The 20,710-nt window shown below is 48.7% G+C and overlaps 1 protein-coding gene across 2 annotated transcripts in view; it reads right to left on the reverse strand.

Moving 5' to 3' along the window:
- LRRIQ3 (leucine rich repeats and IQ motif containing 3) overlaps positions 1-20,710 on the reverse strand; it is a 91,064-nt gene that overhangs the window by 63,819 nt on the left and 6,535 nt on the right. For both annotated transcript variants that reach the window (XM_073643898.1, XM_073643897.1), the window contains exons 3-5: positions 19,417-19,740; positions 17,412-17,545; positions 3,572-3,725 (exon numbers count right to left, since the gene is read on the reverse strand). In XM_073643898.1, coding sequence (XP_073499999.1) covers positions 3,572-3,725; positions 17,412-17,545; positions 19,417-19,740 — 612 coding nt within the window. The remainder of the gene's footprint in view (positions 1-3,571; positions 3,726-17,411; positions 17,546-19,416; positions 19,741-20,710) is intronic.

Consider the following 20,710-nt stretch of genomic DNA (forward strand, 5'->3'; position numbering starts at 1 on the left):
GTGGGGCCCATTATACTGTATGGAGGACTATGTGGTGCCAATTATATTGTATGAAGGACTATGTGGGGCCATTATACTGTATGGAGGACTATGTGGGGCTATTATACTGAATAAAGGACTATGTGTGGCCCATTATTCTGTATGGAGGACTATGTGGGGCCCATTATACTGTATGGAGGACTATGTGGGACCCATTAAACTGTATGGAGGACTATGTGGAGCCATTATTCTGTATGGAAAGCTTTGTGGGGCCCATTATACTGTATGAAGGACTATGTGGGGCCCATTATACTGTATGGAGGACTATGTGGGGCCCATTATACTGTATGGAGGGCTATGTGGGCCCATTATACTGTAAAGAGGACTATGTGGGGCCATTATACTGTATGGAGGACTATGTGGTGCCCATTATACTGTATGGAGGACTATGTGGGCCCATTATACTGTATGGAGGACTATGTGGGACCCATTATACTGTATGGAGGACAATGTGGGGCCATTATACTGTATGGATGACTATGTGGGACCCATCATACTGTATGGAGGACTATGTGGGGCCATTATTCTGTATGGAAAGCTATTTGGGGCCCATTGTACTGTATGGAGGACTACGTGGGGCCATTATACTATATGGAGGACTATGTGGGGCCCATTATACTGTATGGAGGACTATGTGGGACCCATCATACTGTATGGGCACTATGTGGGGCCATTATACTGTATGGAGGACTATGTGGGGCCATTATACTGTATGGAGGACTATGTGGTGCTCATTATACTGTATGGAGGACTATGTGGTGCTCATTATACTGTATGAAGGACTATGTGGGGCCCATTATACTGTATGGAGGACTATGTGGGTCCCATTGTACTGTATGGAGGACTATGTGGGCTCATTATTCTGTATGGAGGACTATGTGGGGCCCATTATACTGTATGGAGGACTATGTGGGATCCATCATACTGTACGGAGGACTATGTGGGGCCATTATTCTGTATGGAAAGCTATGTGGGGCCCATTATACTGTATGGAGGACTATGTGGGGCCATTATACTGTATGAATGACTATGTGGGGCCATTATACTGTAAGAGGACTATGTGGGGCCCATTATACTGTATGGAGGACAATGTGGGGCCATTATACTGTATGGAGGTCTATGTGGAACCCATTATACTGTATGGAGGACTATGTGGTGCCCATTATACTGTATGGAGGACTATGTGGGGCCATTATACTGTATGGAGGACTATGTGGGGCCATTATACTGTATGGAGGACTATGTGGGGCCATTATACTGTATGGAGGACTATGTGGGGCCATTATACTGTATGGAGGACTATGTGGGCCCATTATACTGTATGGAGGACTATGTGGGGCCCATTATACTGTATGGAGGACTATGTGGGACACATCATACTGTATAGAGGACTATGCGGGGCCATTATTCTGTATGGAAAGCTAAGTGGGGCCATTATACTGTATGGAGGACTATGCGAGGCCATTATACTGTATGGAGGACTATGTGGGGCCATTATACTGTATGGAGGACTATGTGGGGCCCATTATACTGTATGAAGGACTATGTGGGGCCCATTATACTGTATGGAGGACTATGTGGGGCCCATTATACTGTATGGAGGACTATGTGGGCCCATTATACTGTAAAGAGGACTATGTGGGGCCATTATACTGTATGGAGGACTATGCGGGGCCATTATACTGTATGGAGGACTATGTGGGGCCATTATACTGTATGGAGGACTATGCGGGGCCATTATACTGTATGGAGGACTTTGTGGGGCCCATTATACTGTATGAAGGACTATGTGGGGCCCATTATACTGTATGGAGGACTATGTGGGGCCCATTATACTGTATGGAGGACTATGTGGGCCCATTATACTGTAAAGAGGACTATGTGGGGTCATTATACTGTATGGAGGACTATGTGGTGCCCATTATACTGTATGGAGGACTATGTGGGCCCATTATACTGTATGGAGGACTATGTGGGACCCATTATACTGTATGGAGGACAATGTGGGGCCCATTATACTGTATGGATGACTATGTGGGACCCATCATACTGTATGGAGGACTATGTGGGGCCATTATTCTGTATGGAAAGCTATTTGGGGCCCATTGTACTGTATGGAGGACTACATGGGGCCATTATACTATATGGAGGACTATGTGGGGCCCATTATACTGTATGGAGGACTATGTGGAACCCATCATACTGTATGGGCACTATGTGGGGCCATTATACTGTATGGAGGACTATGTGGGGCCATTATACTGTATGGAGGACTATGTGGTGCCCATTATACTGTATGGAGTACTATGTGGTGCTCATCATACTGTATGAAGGACTATGTGGGGCCCATTATACTGTATGGAGGACTATGTGGGTCCCATTGTACTGTATGGAGGACTATGTGGGCTCATTATTCTGTATGGAGGACTATGTGGGGCCCATTATACTGTATGGTGGACTATGTGGGGCCATTATACTGTATGAATGACTATGTGGGGCCATTATACTGTAAGAGGACTATGTGGGGCCCATTATACTGTATGGAGGACAATGTGGGGCCATTATACTGTATGGAGGTCTATGTGGAACCCATTATACTGTATGGAGGACTATGTGGTGCCCATTATACTGTATGGAGGACTATGTGGGGCCATTATACTGTATGGAGGACTATGTGGGGCCATTATACTGTATGGAGGACTATGTGGGCCCATTATACTGTATGGAGGACTATGCGGGGCCATTATACTGTATGGAGGACTATGTGGGGCCATTATACTGTATGGAGGACTATGTGGGGCCATTATACTGTATGGAGGACTATGTGGGGCCATTATACTGTATGGAGGACTATGTGGGGCCCATTATACTGTATGGAGGACTATGTGGGGCCATTATTCTGTACGGAGGACTATGTGGGGCCCATTATACGATATGGAGGACTATGTGGGGCCCATTATACTGTATGGAGGACTATGTGGGGCCCATTATACTGTATGGAGGACTATGTGGGGCCATTATTCTGTACGGAGGACTATGTGGGGTCCATTATACGATATGGAGGACTATGTGGGGCCCATTATACTGTATGGAGGACTATGTGGGGCCATTATTCTGTACGGAAAGCTATGTGGGGCCCATTATACGATATGGAGGACTATGTGGGGCCCATTATACTGTATAGAGGACTGTTAATAGATATCAAGATTGACCCCCCAACTTTGTCCAAGTTTGTGATTTTGGCCCTCTCTGTATTTGAGTTTGACAAACCCTGTCTTAGATCATGTCCCCAAGAAGAGAAACCAGCTGTAATACGTAGGTGATACTTGCAGCAAATGGAAAACCGCTGCAGCGCCTCCACAGGGAAAATTAAGCATTACACGTCAGGTCCTCCAGAGCAAGAAACTGCTGTTCAATCAGACTAATAAGTGAATGGATGCCCTGCTAATCTGACCTAATAGATATAATATTTAATATACACTTCTCCTTTAAAGGCATTTTTTTCATACCGATCCCTTATTTCCATTTTTACCTGTATAATCACCGGCAGTCGCCCACGGTTCAATGGAAGATCCCGAAAGTTCTGTCTCACCACAGCTTTAACAGGAGGGCTCGCCCTCCGCTCCTGACGTCCCCTTCGCCAGTAATGTAATTTCATCCTCTTCATCTCCAGCTGAGGAATAAAGCTGCACATATATACCCGGCGTATTATTTTTAGCATACTTTGCAAATATTCTAAGCCTGGGGGTAATATATGAAGGATGAAAAGTGGCATTGTGACCCTGCACATTAATAACGGTGATTCGCACTGCCGCCATAGTGAAGATTGGATTTTCTGTATCTTACTTTATTTTGTATATGGAAACTTCATTTTTCTTTTTTATGTGGCCATCACTTCTCCCTAAATCCCAGCGCCCTCTTTAGCTGTGAGCTATCTCCCGGCTACCTGCGCACGCTGAGCTCCTTCAGTTGCTAACTCTTCACCCGGACAGGTCTATCTCTCGAAGGAAAACTCCGCGGCATTATCCAGATCAGGGGATGAGTGGACAGCCGACCGTGGAGCGAAACGAGCAGCAGGAGCAGCGATACTGCAAAAACACAGGGCAGCGGGCTGAGCAAAAACAGGGGTTTGGGCTTTGGATTTAAAGAATAAAAAAAATCAGAATTAAAAAAAAATGATGAAATGTGCAGAGATGAGCAGGTTGATACATAATATAATGGGAAAGGATTCAGAACAACCTGTGTAATCCCTGATCCGTGTGCAATTTAAGTCCCCGGTGCTGGATCTACTTCATGATTGACAGTCCGCCCTCTGCACATACAGACAGATAAGGCTGTCAATTATTCAGTAGGATGCAGCACTGCAAATAGCAATTCTGTCAAATTGTAGGTACTACCAGCAGATCAAGGTTTCTATTCAGGGAAATCTCCATGTCAAAAAGAGATCCAGTATATTTAGGAGTTTTATTATCCCCTTTATTAAGAAATATGTGGTAATCTTATGTAGCGCCCCGAGGGTTCGTTTGCCACAGGGGTATTGTACCTCAACCAGAGGTGTGATATTCCACTTCCAGGTAAGGATGGAGTATGGACCAGGGCTCAGTTAGCTGCATACACACACTCCTCATTTCCGGGGGACAGCTCACAGGTGCTCCCATTTATTGCAGGCACAACTGACCATGTCCCTGGCTGGAGTGGGGAGAGGGGGAGAGAACCCAGTGATGTAGGAGCAGAAGGGGACGGTTTCTGGAGCACAGGAAGGAGCTCATTGGGTGCAGGTCACCTGAGCTCAGACACAGGGAAGCAGATAAAAGGTGGGAGCCATCTTAGGAGAGTGTTCAGTCCAGCAGAGTTCAGTGAAGAAGAGGGAGAGAGAGCTAACAGGCTCGGCCTGAGCTCAGCTCCACGTGGCAGGCCTAGAGAGAAAGGCCGGGGCCAGAGAGGAGAAGAGAAGAAGGAGAAGGAAGGAAGGAGAAGAGACAGAGGAGTAGGAAGGCTCCAGAAACAAGAAGGCAGAAGGGACCCTAAGAGAGCAGAACGGACAGCAACCGTTGCAAGCCCGCGTTATATCGGGTGAAGGGTCAGGCCGCAGAAGGGTACCGGATTCCCAAGTTGGTGGAGATAAATTATCCCTCAGCCAAAGACCGGAGGTCGTGATCATCTAATGGTGCGACCCCCTGCTACACCCACTAGGAAGGCACCACATAGGGTCAGGGAAACTGGCGCCAAGTTTCATCAGAGAAGGCCCGAGGCAGCTGGATAGAAGTTTGGTCACTGGTGGGGCACGAGAGGCCAGAGAAAGGATAAAATGGGGTCCTGTGCCATACCCCTGAATTGCCTGGGGGTTGACCGAGCTCCTCACCTGGTGGACGCAGCACGGCTTGGGCGGTCATTGCTGACAGAAGTGACTCGGATAACAACTGTGAGTAAAAGACCCTGGACTGCATCATTGGACTCTGTGTGATTTCTGCTGCGTCTGCACCATCACCCCCAGCATCCTATTACACTGCCCTGAAGCTACACTCTTCCCGTGGGGAGTTATCCCATCCCTGTGCTGCACCCCAACACCAGCCTCAGAGGTCTGCAAAGCAGCGGCGGTCATCCATGACCGCAAACCACGGGTGGCGTAGTCGAACATTTTTAACATTACGAATAGACTGCCACAGCATTTGGTCTGACCACCCTGAGCCAAGGGATCGGGTTGCCACTACTACCCCCAACATTGCACTGAAGCCCGGTTCCGGGTGCCGCACGCCCCAGGGGGCGAGTCACTTACATTACTGATCCTGAGTTACATCCTGTATTATACTCCAGAGCTGCACTCACTATTCTGCTGGTGCAGTCACTGTGTACACACATTACATTACTGATCCTGAGTTACATCCTGTATTATACTCCAGAGCTGCACTCACTATTCTGCTGGTGCAGTCACTGTGTACATACATTACATTACTGATCCTGAGTTGCATCCTATATTATACTCCAGAGCTGCACTCATTATTCTGCTGGTGCAGTCACTGTGTACATACATTACATTACTGATCCTGAGTTGCATCCTGTATTATACTCCAGAGCTGCATTCACTATTCTGCTGGTGCAGTCACTGTGTACATACATTACATTACTGATCCTGTACTGATCCTGAGTTACCTCCTGTATTATACTCCAGAGCTGCACTCACTATTCTGATGGTCCAGCCGCTCCCTCTCCCCTCACACACATATTATACATATACACACAATAATAAGAGCTTACACTACAGACTTCTGACCCGGTTACCAAAGAAAATAATAACCACAAGCAATAAATAAACATAAACAAAATAAACAATAGCTGACAAATATATACAAACTTTTTTTTAAAATTAATATAAAATAAATACTAACTATACAAATATATACAAGACTAAACAAAACCCCCCACACTCGAGCCCACCAGTCCCTCCCCGACACTGACCTGAGAGCTGGTCCTGCGCCTCATGCCTCAGTCCATGTCCAACGTCCATAGGACAGATCAGGCAGTGCCAGTTTTTCACCCAAATAACCAGTGTCCCACAAGATGAACCCACCTCCCCCCTTTTCCCTCCACCCAACCTAACACCTACACCCAAACCCATATATACAATATATACAGAAACAAACAATACAATAACCACAACTGACAAAGCCCAAGTTCGGCGCCTGCAGCCCTACATCACTGTCTACTGATCAATAAAACAAAAATCTATGGTGTCAGCAGCAGCCCACCACCAGGAGAGGAGACGACCAGACTAGGGCACACGTGTGATACCTAACCACTGCGCTAACTAGAAATAAGGTGCAGTGGTCCCGACCACCCAGGTCCCCGAATGCTCCATAGGCCCATTCCGCATAAGAGAGACCGGTCAGCCGGGGCCAGCCAATGGAGGCGCCCACCCTGTTGTACACCTCTGTGTTAAAGGGACAACGAAGCAAGAAGTGGTCCATGCTTTCCAGCATGGTACCACAATGCTCCCGAGGACAGTTCCTGTCCTCAGAGCTCCTACACTTCAGATTATCCCTCACACACAGTTTCCCATGGAAGCAGTGCCAAGCCAAGTCGCAAACCTTCGAGGGGATCCTGATAGAATTCAAAAGATGCAGACCCACCCCAAGATCCCGACTTGGGCAATCCCTGAACGGCAGAGGCCTCTGAAAATGGGTCAACAGAACCCTTTTGTCAAGGAGCTTCCTTGGCAGAGTCCTGACCTCCCACATTCCCAGACCCCACCGGCGAATTACCTTCAGAACCACGGTAGCGTAAGCCGGGAGATGTCCATGTGGTTTGCGTAGATCCTTCACTTGCCCTCCTGTCTCCCATTCCTTGAAGAAAGGCTGAAACCATCCCCTACAGGAGAATACCCACGGAGGAGCCCTCTCTTTCCAGAGGTTTGCAATATTGATCTTAATGAAGGTATTCACAAGGAATACCACAGGGTTGACCATACCCAACCCTCCTAGTCTCCTTGTATGGTAAGTAACCTCCCTCTTGACCAGGTTCAGTCTATTCCCCCATAACAGTTGGAAGAACAAACTGTAGACCCGAGTCCAGAGAGGCTCCGGCAAGATGCACACACTGCCCAGATAGATCAGCAAAGGGAGCAGGTAAGTTTTGATCAGGTTTATCCTTTCCCTTAGGGTCAAAGACTAACCCTTACATTGGTTCACCTTCTGAGTGGCGATCTATAGCCTGCTGTCCCAATTTTGTTTGGGGTAATCCCCCTGGCCAAATTCGATGCCAAGAACTTTTGCAGAGACTTTGGGTCCTTGAAGGGTGTCCGGGAGATCAAAACCAGGATCTCCTCCTCCCAACCAGAGACTCTCACACTTATCCCGGTTGATCTTGGACCCGGATGCCTCCGAGTAGCAATTTACCTCTGACATCAGCCATTCTGGCTTCCCATCAGAGGAAACAAAAATGGTGACGTCATCGGCATACGCCACCACTCTCAGAGTGGCTTCCGGTGCTGCCTGGTCCATCCCGATGCCAGCCAACGGTCCACGCTCCACCCTCCTAAGAAGCGGGTCAATCGCAAACACGTACAGCAGCGGGCTCAAGGGACAACCCTTGCGAACACCACACCCAACCTCAAAAGAGCTGCCAATCCAACCGTTCACAAGCGGGAAACTCTCTGCCCCAGCATACAAGGTCTTAAGCCAATCAACAAACCCCCCCGGCAGGTCATACCTCAGAAGGACAGACCAGAGGTACTTATGATTAACCCGATCAAAAGCTTTTCCTGGTCCAATGACAGCATGTACCCCTTCCAGTGGCCAGCCCTACCTTGCTCCACCGCCTCTCGGACACAGAGTACAGCACTAATTGTACTGCGGCCCGGAACAGAGCAATGCTGGGCTACCGAAAGGAGTCGGGGCACAAATTTCACCAGCTGATTAAACAGCACCTTTGCCAAAACCTTCCAGTCTGCATTGAGAAACGCCAATTCTCAATGCAAGAGGAGTCCTTACCTTTTGACAAGATGATCAGGGCAGACCTCCTCATTGACTTTGGCAGAGTGCCCGAGGAAAGACACTCATTGAATACCTCAGTCAAGAGGGGAACCAAGGCGTCCTTAAAGGTCTTATAGAATTCAGATGTTAAGCCATCTAGACCGGGAGATTTCTTTAGGGCAAGCCCTTCAATAGCCAACTTAACTTCCTCTTCCCTGATCATCTCTGTCAAAACGCCAAGAGAGGGGTCTACCCCTGGTTCGGGGACGGCTTCTGCCAGAAAAGCCGACATCTCATCCCAATCCAGATCCCTCTTCCCCAAGAGGTGCGAGTAGAAGGATCGGACGACCTCCAGGATCCCTGATCTGGATCTTTTCAGGGACCCCGCAGTGTCAACCAGTCCTGTAACAACTTTACTATTCACTGACATCTTGCAGTTTCTGTAAGGGTCGGGCGAGCGGTACTTCCCATAATCCCTCTCAAAAACCAAAGATGCGTGTCTATCATACTGACACCTCATTAGCAAAGATTTCACTCTGGAGATCTCCTCGCGGCTACCTCCAGTTGAGACAATATGCTCGAGTTTCCTCCTCAGTCCCTGATACAGGCGGTACCTGTCCAGGCTCCTGAGGCTCGAGAGCTGGCGGAAGAATCTCGCCACCCTTTTCTTAAACATCTCCCACCACTCTGACTTACTACTACAAAGATCCAGTAAGGGTACCTGGCTCTGAAGAAAATCCTCAAAGGACTGTCTTATCTCCGCTTCTTCCAAGAGAGACGAATTGAGCCTCCAAAAGCCTCTTCCCATCCGGGGGGGTCTCTGTAACATTCAGTGAAAACAAAATCAAACAGTGATCGGAGAACTCCACCTCAACAACAGATACTGCTGAAGAGACGGCTTCCTCCTTTAAATAAAACGTGTCTATCCTGGACCTACAGTTACCTCTATGATAGGTGAACCCCTCGCGGCCTGCGGTGTGCTGGATGTGGACATCCACCAGGCGAGCCTCACTAGCTATACTATTAAGGGCGACGCTATCATAAGTCAGCTTGTCTCTGGAACCTCCTCTATCCCGGGGCCTCGAGACAGTGTTGAAGTCCCCTCCAAAAACGACCTGCCAACTCGTAAAAAGGTAGGGCTTGATCCTCATAAAGACACACTTCCGGTCCAACTTAGATTGCGGACCATAGATGTTAATGAGCCGAAGCTCCTGTCCCTTCATGAGGACATCTAATATCAGGCACCTCCCCATTTCTAACTCAATAACCCGTCGGCATTCTACCGATGTGGTAAAAGGGACTGCCACTCCGCTATACGGCTCGGCCGCAAGAGACCAATAGGAGGGCCCGAGTCTCCACTCCCTCTTAGCTTTAAACACCTCTGCCATATTTGGCAGCCTGGTCTCTTGCAAAAAGAAAATGTCAGTTTCAACCCGGCTGAGAAAATCAAAGGCCGCAAATCTAGCCATATTTGACTTAATGCTGGCGACATTAATGGAAGCCAGCGTCAACGGAGTGGGTACCGCCATCATTGGTGATTGAGTTAGATGGCTTTCTTCTTCCCACTCCCCTTATCCTCTGCTTCAGAGGAGGAATCCTTCCCCCTCTTTAATGACACAGAGGTGTCCATTCCCACATTTTTCCTTCTTTTTTCGTCCTCGTCTCCGGACTCTGGGCCTGTCCCTCCCCCCAAGTACCTTGCATCCCCAGGAGAAGGAGACTCGGCGCCCCCTGTAAGCTCCGCCGAAGCCGGAACCTCACCCTCGGCCTCCTCTTCAGAGGAAGAGATGTTATCAAGGGCTTGGAACCGGTTAGAAAGACCAACCAGAGGGGAGTCAGTTTTACCTTCCTTAGGTACCTTGGTCAGAGCGGGAGAAGATGTTTTATCTCCCTTCTTTCTCTTCTTTTTGGTGCCGAGCTTTCGCTTGTCTTCTAGCCACTGCTTATTATCCTCATCCATACTTTCATAATGGGAGGATTCTGAGGCAGAGGCGGTTTCCTCCCTGTGGATCCTGCTGACCTCCTCATCCAACTCATCATCCCTCGGGGCCTCAGCAGCAACACTGGCATCCAGGACAGGGGCCGCCCCAGTATCCTGTGGCTCGCCCCGCTCCCTCTCCTGTCTGTGCTTGTCTAGACGCCTCAGCTGGGCAGGTGTCTTTTTATTGCTTTTCTTCCCTGGCCCCTCAGCTCACCCACCCCTGCTAGTCCCCTCCCCAGCAGAATCGGCCTCACGGCTTTCTCCCACTGGGGTCTCGACTGCATTAGCGAAGGAGCGAGGACAACGGCTGAATGGGTGACCTAACTCACCACACAGGTGGCACCTAATCTCCACACAAGAGGCAGCAAGATGGCCGACACCCCCACACAATGCACATTTCTGCACAGTGCAGTTTGCACTGAAGTGTGTGGGGTCACCGCACCTGTGACAGAGCTTCGGTTGCCCCTGGTAGAAGACCAGGATATGATCCCTACCCAGGAAGGCAGATGATGGAATGTGGGCAACCGTACCACCTGAACGCTTACGTTTTACCATAAACGTCCAGGCCCCTGACCAGATACCAAACTCGTCGCGGTTTTTCTTTGGCATCTCCACCACCTCTCCATACCGACCAAGTCACGTCATGATGTCATAGCAAGAAAGAGACTCGTTACTAGTCATCACGGTCACTTTCTTGATCTGGTTTTGGCGAGACACTGCCTGAACGGCAAAGTCTCGCCAGCCGGGCTCATTTTTTGCCAACTCATAATTCGTCCAGAAGAGCTCAAGCCCCTCCGGCCGAACAAAGCTGACATCAAACTCAGGCGTGGAATAGGGATGTATCAAGGCATAGATGTCAATCGCCTTGAAGCCCATCCACAGCAGGAGCTCCACAACTTTAGACCTTGGAGGACATGCATCACTGTCCCTCCACCGAAGACGGACCACATTCCTACGCACACTTCCTGGCCCGGCTGTTGGGAGGGACCACACTGTATCCCCCCCTTTTTGCTCTCGGAAGGCCCCGCGGCCATGCCTCTCTATCCAGAAGGATAGATCAACCTCTCGACCCTCTACCGCTAGTGATCTCTCCCCCTTCTTTAGAGCCTCCAGAAGGCGCCGTTGCAACATGCCATCCCCAAAGCCCGGAGACGAGGAGGATGCCCTATTTGCCCCGAAGGTGACACTGGCATAACTCTGGACAGGCGTTGCCACCCCCGGGGGGGCAACCGGACCAGTGACTACATCAGCCCCAACAGCATCACCATTACCCACCTCCATCTCACCCTCCACCAAAACCAGCAACCACAACACTAGACAATGAATTGGCCTCATTCACACCCACCACCACATTCATTCCTGCTGGACTAGTAACAATGGTGGATGACCTTTTGACCTCCGCATCAGGCACAAGGGGCTCAGTCACCTTCATAGAACTGGAGGCGACCTCACCCCTGGTCTTGTGTGTGCCCTCCACATCATCAGTCGGTAATTTCCGCTGTTTTGAATTTGTAGTGATGCGCCGCTGATCTTTAGCCGCTGTGAGGCGCCGCTGATCTTTAGCATCAGGATCTTCCTGACCAGCGGCGCCAACACAGAATAGCACTTTGGTGGGAGGACTGGAACGCTCAGCCCCGACAGCCCCCTTACACTGCCGCCGCTCCTCAACTAAGTGATCAGCGGCAACAGCATTCAGAGGCGCCGAGGCTACCGGAGCTGCCCCCAACACCGGGCCGCTCCCCCCTCCCACTGAGGAGCGCACCACAGCATCGTGGCCTGACGGAAAGCCCGCCGCCGGGCCGCCCTCACTGTCAAGCCTCTCGGCTGATGCACCTCCTGCTGCGTCCCCGCTACTACAAGCAGCGACGGAGCTCTGCGCCTCACTACCACGCTGTGTAATCTCCCCGCGCCTTTGCACCGGATCCACAGCAGAACCCGGGCTGGGCTGGGCAACGGGGCTTATACAGCGAGCTGAGCCTGCCGCCAACTCAGGGGGTACAGGGAGGGGGGCATAGACATAGCTTACCAATTCCTGCAGCTTTGCCTTGGTCTTCTTAGCCTTTTTGTGGTTACCAGGTGCCTCTTCTGGTAGATCGTCACCAAGATGGAAGTTTTGGAGGCACACTGGGGACTCCAGGAGCTTTATCTCGGCCATTAGCGCCCCTCCCTTGCCGCTGCTGTCACTGTCCTCCCCAGAGCCGGCAGAACACCGACCGGATGCCATTGCCGCCCGTCCTGCAGGGAGCTCACTGCACGTGGCCTGCGGGTGACTTTGCAGGCTGCCAGGTGGGGCTTCCTGCTGGTCATCATCACTCTCATCATCCACCTGGCTCTCAGGCTGCAGCCCCATCTGCCTTTGCTCTCTGTTATCAGCCATTTCTCTGAAGCGGTCTTCATTAATTAGTTTTTCTTTGAATGGACCACTCTGCTCTCTGATGGTGGCTTTCCTTAGTTCCATCAGATGAATTTCACTGGTCAGCCTCTTTACCTCCGCCTGGAGTTTAGCCTTCCTCTGTTTGGAGGCCCCCGCAACTTTTGCGCCTGTGCAGCGCAGCTCCTCCCAGAGCCTCCTGACGAGCTTACTTGCATCTTCATACTCACGGAGGTGGATCAAGACCCGGGAAGCATAAGTGGACACAGACTCCCGGGGTCCCTGCAGCGCCCAACCCCCTCAGTGAGGTTGGCCTCACCTCCGTGAGCACTCAGCTTTCCTCCGGAAGGAGCGCCATTATGCACGCCGCTGTCAGGCTTTACCTCCATGCTGGAAGCCTTGCGGCTTCTGGGAGTCTCCACAGTCCCGGGGGGAGTAGGAGCCACATTGCTGCGACTCCTGGTGGAGCGTCTAACCCCCGAGTCCTCCGATGTGCAGGCCAGTTGCTGGTTTCTCCTGCCTCCCGCCGGCCTGGTTCGGGAACCAGAAGCCTGGGACTTGGCTCCATCACTCATCCCAGAAACCCGCTCCCTCCCTGGGTAGGAGAGAGAGCAGGTACCCAGGTGGAGAGGTGTTGGTTCTCAGGAGAGCTGGAGAACACAGCAGGATCTGCAGCCACCACACCCGTAATCAGCACACTGAGCAGCAGCTGATCCAGAGCTGCACACACTATTCTGCTGGTGCAGTCACTGTGTACATACACTACATTACTAATCCTGTACTGATCCTGAGTTACATCCTGTATTATACTCCAGAGCTGCACTCACTATTCTGCTGGTGCAGTCATTGTGTACATACATTACATTACTGATCCTGCGTTACCTCCTGTATTATACTCCAGAGCTGCACTCACTATTCTGCTGGTGCAGTCACTGTGTACATACATTACATTACTGATCCTGAGTTACATCCTGTATTATACTCCAGAGCTGCACTCACTATTCTGCTGGTGCAGTCATTGTGTACATACATTACATTACTGATCCTGAGTTACCTCCTGTATTATACTCCAGAGCTGCACTCACTATTCTGCTGGTGCAGTCACTGTGTACATACATTACATTACTGACCCGGAGTTACATCCTGTATTATACTCCAGAGCTGCACTCACTATTCAGCAGGTGCAGTAACTGTGTACATACATTACATTACTTATCCTGTACTGATCCTGAGTTACCTCCTGTATTATACTCCAGAGCTGTACTCACTATTTTGCTGGTGCAGTCACTGTGTACATACATTACATTACTGATCCTGTACTGATCCTGAGTTACCTCCTGTATTATACTCCAGAGCTGCACTCACTATTCTGCTGGTGCAGTCACTGTGTACACACATTACATTACTGATCCTGAGTTACATCCTGTATTATACTCCAGAGCTGCACTCACTATTCTGCAGGTGCAGTAACTGTGTACATACATTACATTACTTATCCTGTACTGATCCTGAGTTACCTCCTGTATTATACTCCAGAGCTGCACTCACTATTCTGCGGGTGCAGTCACTGTGTACATACATTACATTACTGATCCTGAGTTACATCCTGTATTATACTCCAGAGCTGCACTCACTATTCTGCTGGTGCAGTCACTGTGTACATACATTACATTACTGATCCCGAGTTACATCCTGTATTATACTCCAGAGCTGCACTCACTATTCTGCTGGTGGGGTCACTGTGTACGTACATTACATTACTGATCCTGAGTTACATCCTGTATTATACTCCAGAGCTGCACTCACTATTCTGCTGGTGCAGTCACTGTGTACATACATTACATTACTGATCCTGAGTTACATCTTGAATTATACTCCAGAGCTGCACTCACTATTCTGCTGGTGCAGTCACTGTGTACATACATTATATTACTGATCCTGAGTTACATCCTGTATTATACTCCAGAGCTGCACTCACTATTCTGCTGGTGGAGTCACTGTGTACATACATTACATTACTGATCCTGAGTTACATCCTGTATTATACTCCAGAGCTGCACTCACTATTCTGCTGTGCAGTCACTGTGTACATACTGTTAAGCACATGCCCGGACTAACTGGCGTGAGCGTGGTTAGTGATCCCACTGGACCATGAACCGAGGAGTGCCTGGAGGGGCGTGACTAAGTATCAACTCGGTCCGACCAAGGTCGCACAGCGGCTCAGTCGACTCCGTGAACCAGGGAGGAACCGAGCAGGGGGACCAGGTGCTACTCCAGGTCAGACCCCGGTCACAGCTGTTGACCCACACCGGGGAATGCAGGAACGGGCAGGCACAGCTGGTATGCAGACAGGTGGGTACTGGCAGGCACGGCTGGCATGCAGACAGGCGGGTACTGGCAGGCACGGCTGGTATACAGACAGTCGGGTGCTGGCAGGCACAGCTGGTATGCAGACAGGCGGTTGTTGGCAGGCACAGCTGGTATGCAGACTGGCAGATACTGGCAGATAGGAACGCAGGCTGGATAGGGACCAGTACAGACTGCGATACAGGAACAGAGCTGCGGGTGCGGTGGACTTGCAGAACAGAACCGCAGGCACGGAGGACAAGCGGAGCAGAGCAGAGCGAAACCGCAGGTGCGGTGGACAAGCAGAGCAGAGCGAAACCGCAGGTGCGGTGGACAAGCAGAGCAGAGCGAAACCGCAGGTGCGGTGGACAAGCAGAGCAGAGCGAAACCGCAGGTGCGGTGGACAAGCAGAGCAGAGCGAAACCGCAGGTGCGGTGGACAGGCAGAGCAGAGAGAAACCGCAGGTACAGTGGACAAGCAGAGCAGAGCGAAAGGTGCAGGCAGACAGGACAGGGCTCTGTTCACATGGAACAGACAGGAACATACAGGAAGATAGTTAGAACACAGTAGGTAGATACGGAGGCAGGGAAACGGGAAAAGTAGAACCAGATACAAACAAGGTACTTACAATGAAGTAGCGAGTGGACACAAAACTCACAAACAGAAGTACAGAGACATCGAGTTGGAGTTAGGTTCAGACACTGCAGGAAAAGGGCAGCTACGGACATAGAGACAAACAGGTAACGGGCTATAACACAGTTCAGACAGGAACGAGCCTGGGAACTCAGCCCCCAGGGTGGCGGAAACAGACTAGAAGTCACAGATACAGGTAACGGGCCTGGGGATACAACCCCCAGGGTGGCGGAACAGACTAGAAGTCACAGATACAGATAATGGGCCTGGGTATACAGCCCCCAGGGTGGCGGAAACAGACAAAATACAGGACAGGACCTGGCAACTCAGTTGCACAGAACACACTGAAAGAAAGTGTTGCTCAGGCACCCCCTACTGGGTGGAGGGGGTTTAAGTATCCAGTGACTCACAACAATAGGCTGAGGACGCAATAGGAGTGCGCACACAGAAACTATAAGAAACAGGCAGTAACCACGCCGCCGCCCTAAGCAATCAGACAAGAGACATGCACACAGCAGGTACTGGAGCAAAGTGTGCAGCCTGGACTGATAGGTAAGATGGCGATCTTGCATGGTGGGAGGTGGTAAGCCATGCCAGCACGCCACCAGGGATGTTACACATACATTACATTACTGATCCTGAGTTACATCCTGTATTATACTCCAGAGCTGCACTCACTATTCTGCTGGTGCAGTCACTGTGTACATACATTACATTACTGATCCTGAGTTACATGCTGTACTATACTCCAGAGCTGCACTCACTATTCTGCTGGTGCAGTCACTGTGTACATACATTACTGATCCTGAGTTACCTCCTGTATTATACTCCAGAGCTGCGCTCACTATTCTGCTGGTGCAGTCACTGTGTACATACATTACATTACTGATCCTGAGTTACCTCCTGTATTATACTCCAGAGCTGCACTCACTATTCAGAATACCTTGCACCTTTACTGATTTGCACCCTGATCATTACACCAAACCTTGTACAAGAAACTTGTGAGGTGTGCTAGGATTGTGAGTGGGTCTCGGGGTGCTCCTGCACGGAGCAGACGCTGGGTGGTAGTGGCTGGACCGTCCTCTTGTGAGACTTGGTGAATATTAGGAGCTTCATGCTATATTTCATCCTTTAGGACCATACAATAATGCAGTCAGGGCAGCAGATTGCGGCCATACTCACCGGTCTCTTTGTGCTGCTCGTAGCCCCAATAACCTCATTTTATTGCCTGACATTCTGCCGCGAGCCTCTGAACGCCGAGGCTGCATTTTCTTCTCTCTCAGCCACTTATAGTCCGACATACATCGGAGAGTGAATATTTTCTCTGCGCTCGTGCCCTCCAGACTTTGCTACTTAAGCGTTTATTTCACCCAAAAGAACCGAGCTCAGAGAGGTGCGGGCGCTTTATGGAAGCCTATTATTGTTATATAGCAGCATGTTCACGGCACGCTGGGGCCACATACTTTATGGGAACATAAACCACTTTCTCAAACATGATTTTCTTCTCTTTTTTCTTTTTTTGCCAATTTTGCTCAAAACAAACATAAAACGACAGTGAACGTATCGCACTCACCCCAGCCTCCGACGCACTAAATATCCTCGTATCCATTTCTGGACAATTAGCACCGGGGAACAAGTTGCCAGAACGCGATTGATTTCTCGAATGATTTCGTCCGCCGCTTTCATTTCATTCTCCAGGCTGAAATCCTACAACGTAACAAGAGCACAATCAATGCGGCACGTGATTCCTAAAAAAAAAGGAGAGACGCTGCGCCCAGACGCTCGCTTCAGGATTACGCATGAAATATTGAAGATTCGCCACGGAGAGGGAGCGCTCGGGTTCTGCGCTTCCTATTAAACAAAGCATCGTCTCATTAATGTGTTACAGCTCCAGCCTCCGATACGTGTGCAATAAAAGATTACCGAAAGGACATTTACTGGAGACGTCTACAGGGGATTTTCTAACCTTTACACCCAAGACGTAACGGAAGCGCCAATGTCTCACTTAACGGCGCCTTCCGGTTTCTTAAAGGAAACTCTGGAAAGAAGAATACTATTCAGGGTTGGATTTATCATACGAGCTCTCGGCAGATGAGATATAGACTTATTTTCTATATTTGCGTTACAAAGATTATAGCGAAGGTTCTGGATTCTGAAGTTTAAACCCTTTCCCAACCAGACAATTTTTCATTTTTGCACTTTCATTTTTTTTTCCCTTTCCTTCCCTTCTACCAAAAGCCATAACGTTTTTATTGTTCCATCCACCTAGCCGTATAATGAGGGTTTCGATTTTCTGCAAGACGATTTATATTTTCGAATGACACCACTATTAAAAACAAAGATAAAAACACAACGCGTTTCGGCTGATAACAGCCTTCCTCAGGTGCCTAAATAGTCTCAGCACTGAATGGGGTTAATGGTGCCTGCGTCCAGTAATGGGGGACTCTCCACATACCTGATACGGGGGGGGGGGGGAGGGTATGTAGAGAGTCCCCCATTACTGGACGCAGGCATCATTAACCCCTTCAGTGCCAAGACTATGTAGGCACTTGAGGAAGGCTGTCAGCAGCCGAAACGCGTTGTGTTTTTATCTTTGTTTTTAATACAAAAAAAGTTATCATCGGAGATATTTTTGTCAACAGAACACTCCATTTTTTCCTACTGTTGTTGTTTTTTGGCTTTTTTTTAGTGTTCATTGTGCGGTAAAAATAACCTGTTAACATAATTAACGATTCACTTATGTATGATTACGGAGATACCAAACTTGTATAGTTTTTATTTTTTATTCAAGTGGTAAAATAAAAATATTTGCATTAAAGAAGAAAAGTGGCTTTTGTCTCCATTTTTTTTTTTTTCTCTAAGACCCGTGACTTTTTTTTCTTTTTTTTTCTGAATTGGTTCATTCATTTTCCTATTTTGATAAATCAGACTTTTACGTATTTGGCTAAAACAAATATGCTTTTATTTTTTCATTTCTTTATTTTTAAAAGGAGAAAAAAAAAAGGTGAAGGATTTGTATTTTATATTTTTCTTAATTTTTTTCTTTACTGTAATTTTTTTTAAGTCCCCTTTGGGGATTTGAACATGTGACCATTTAATCGCTTGGGCTATATACTACAGTACTATTCTATTACAGTATATAAATCAAAATTACATTTCCTATGAAGCCCAGGTAATGGAAGCCATGACACCCGCATAATAATATCTTCTTAAGTGACAGCGTACCTTCACCTTTAACAGTAAAGTGGATTTCCCATTGGCCGGCCATCCTATTAGGGCTTATGCACGCATTAGGTAGGACACCATGAATTAATGGGGCAGATAGCCCCATTTTCATCTTGGGTTCATCACTCTTTGGGGTTCCTTCTATAATAACCATTGCGCCTGTGTGTGACATGGTAACAGAAGAATGGACATTGCACTTAGAAGTGGATTTTCACCTGTTCTGGAAAGTTTCAGGATGGATCCTCAAATTATTTCTTATGGGGGCCCCGAGGTTCTTTAGGAGTCAAGAGACACTGTATGTATACTTTATATTCTAAGTCCATAAAGGGGTTGACATCTCTATGTCACATTACCTTGCTGGATACAGGTAACATGTTGATGTGTAATTCAGGGCTAAGAGCCTTGAACCTTCCCCCGAGTTTCCAATCTTCAATGATTTCTTCATCGGAAACAACAAAGTTATCCAGGGCTTTTAACGACCATATACTATTGACGACTATATGGCGGTAACTCTTCTGCAGGCTCAGCGGCGTGTCATACAGAGTCACTCCGGCGAGGTTTGGACAGGAGGACAGGGATTCGATATTATCCGCACTTCTGATGCGGTTGTCATGCAGATAAAGAAGCTTTAAGCTCTTTAATTGCCTCCAAAATTCCTGATCTGGAAGATTCTGAATCTGAAAGAAAAAAGAACTGAGGTCAATAATCGAGAAGTTCAAGAAACATAGGATAAAACTCCTTAGACCCAATGCAAAATCTGGTAATAGCTCCCTCCCCTCCTACCAAGGACTACTCATCCATTTGTAATACTGGTGTCTACCTATGGGGTAAAATGGATTTTCGGTCTCCTTGTTGTCATGTCTGTGTCAGGTTTGACAGACAGTCATTCTGGATCCGGCTGTAGAAGGTCGCTGCGCTTGTCTTGCAGACACTTTCTTTATCTTTTCATCATCCCTCCCTCTCTAGGACCCAGCGGTGATCTCCACCTTCTGCTGCTAATTGACACACCCTTACTGGATCTTTAACTACAGTCAGTTTCTCCAGAGATTTGCTGGTGATAGAGTAAATTTCTCTGTTCAGGTCTGAATTCTAGTCGTCGGCTAGATGCTCCTTGGAGTTCCTTTGTGGATTGTAATTGTGATCGCTCCGGTGTCTTCTCAAAGCTAAGTGTATCCCCTTGTCTGTTTACCTTGCTTGTCTTTAGTTGCAGTGGGGGCTGACTAGTGCTCACCCCTTCCCCTCCCTACCTAGGGCCTAGCTCCAGGGTCAGTTAGGGATTAGGTTTCCTGCTTGGCGATAGGTGAGGAACCTATTTAGGGACGATAGGGGAGTCAAGATGTTGTTAGATCTGCTTAGGGGGTCTCCACTCCCCCTTTCCTTAGTTGCTGGGCTTTCCCCCTTTTCCCATTGTCGTACGCTGGGTCCTTCCCATACCTAGCATGCCACTTAGTCATGGCTTTTGCACAGAAGTGTAATGTTAGGGAGTTGCTTCTCTGTATGAACAAGTTCCTAAGTGTGAAATTGGTATTTACAGGAGATGTAATCCAACCCTCACTCCTCTGTTATAATAATGAAGTTCCACCCCTGAGGAGCTGAATCCGGACAGAAGTATGTGGATGCATTCGGTGGATGGTCTGGACTAGCTGG

Source organism: Phyllobates terribilis, unplaced genomic scaffold, assembly GCF_046119375.1.
Source record: "Phyllobates terribilis strain yellow unplaced genomic scaffold, ASM4611937v1 Scaffold_8__6_contigs__length_399053987, whole genome shotgun sequence".
In the NCBI taxonomy this organism is placed as follows: domain Eukaryota; kingdom Metazoa; phylum Chordata; class Amphibia; order Anura; family Dendrobatidae; genus Phyllobates; species Phyllobates terribilis.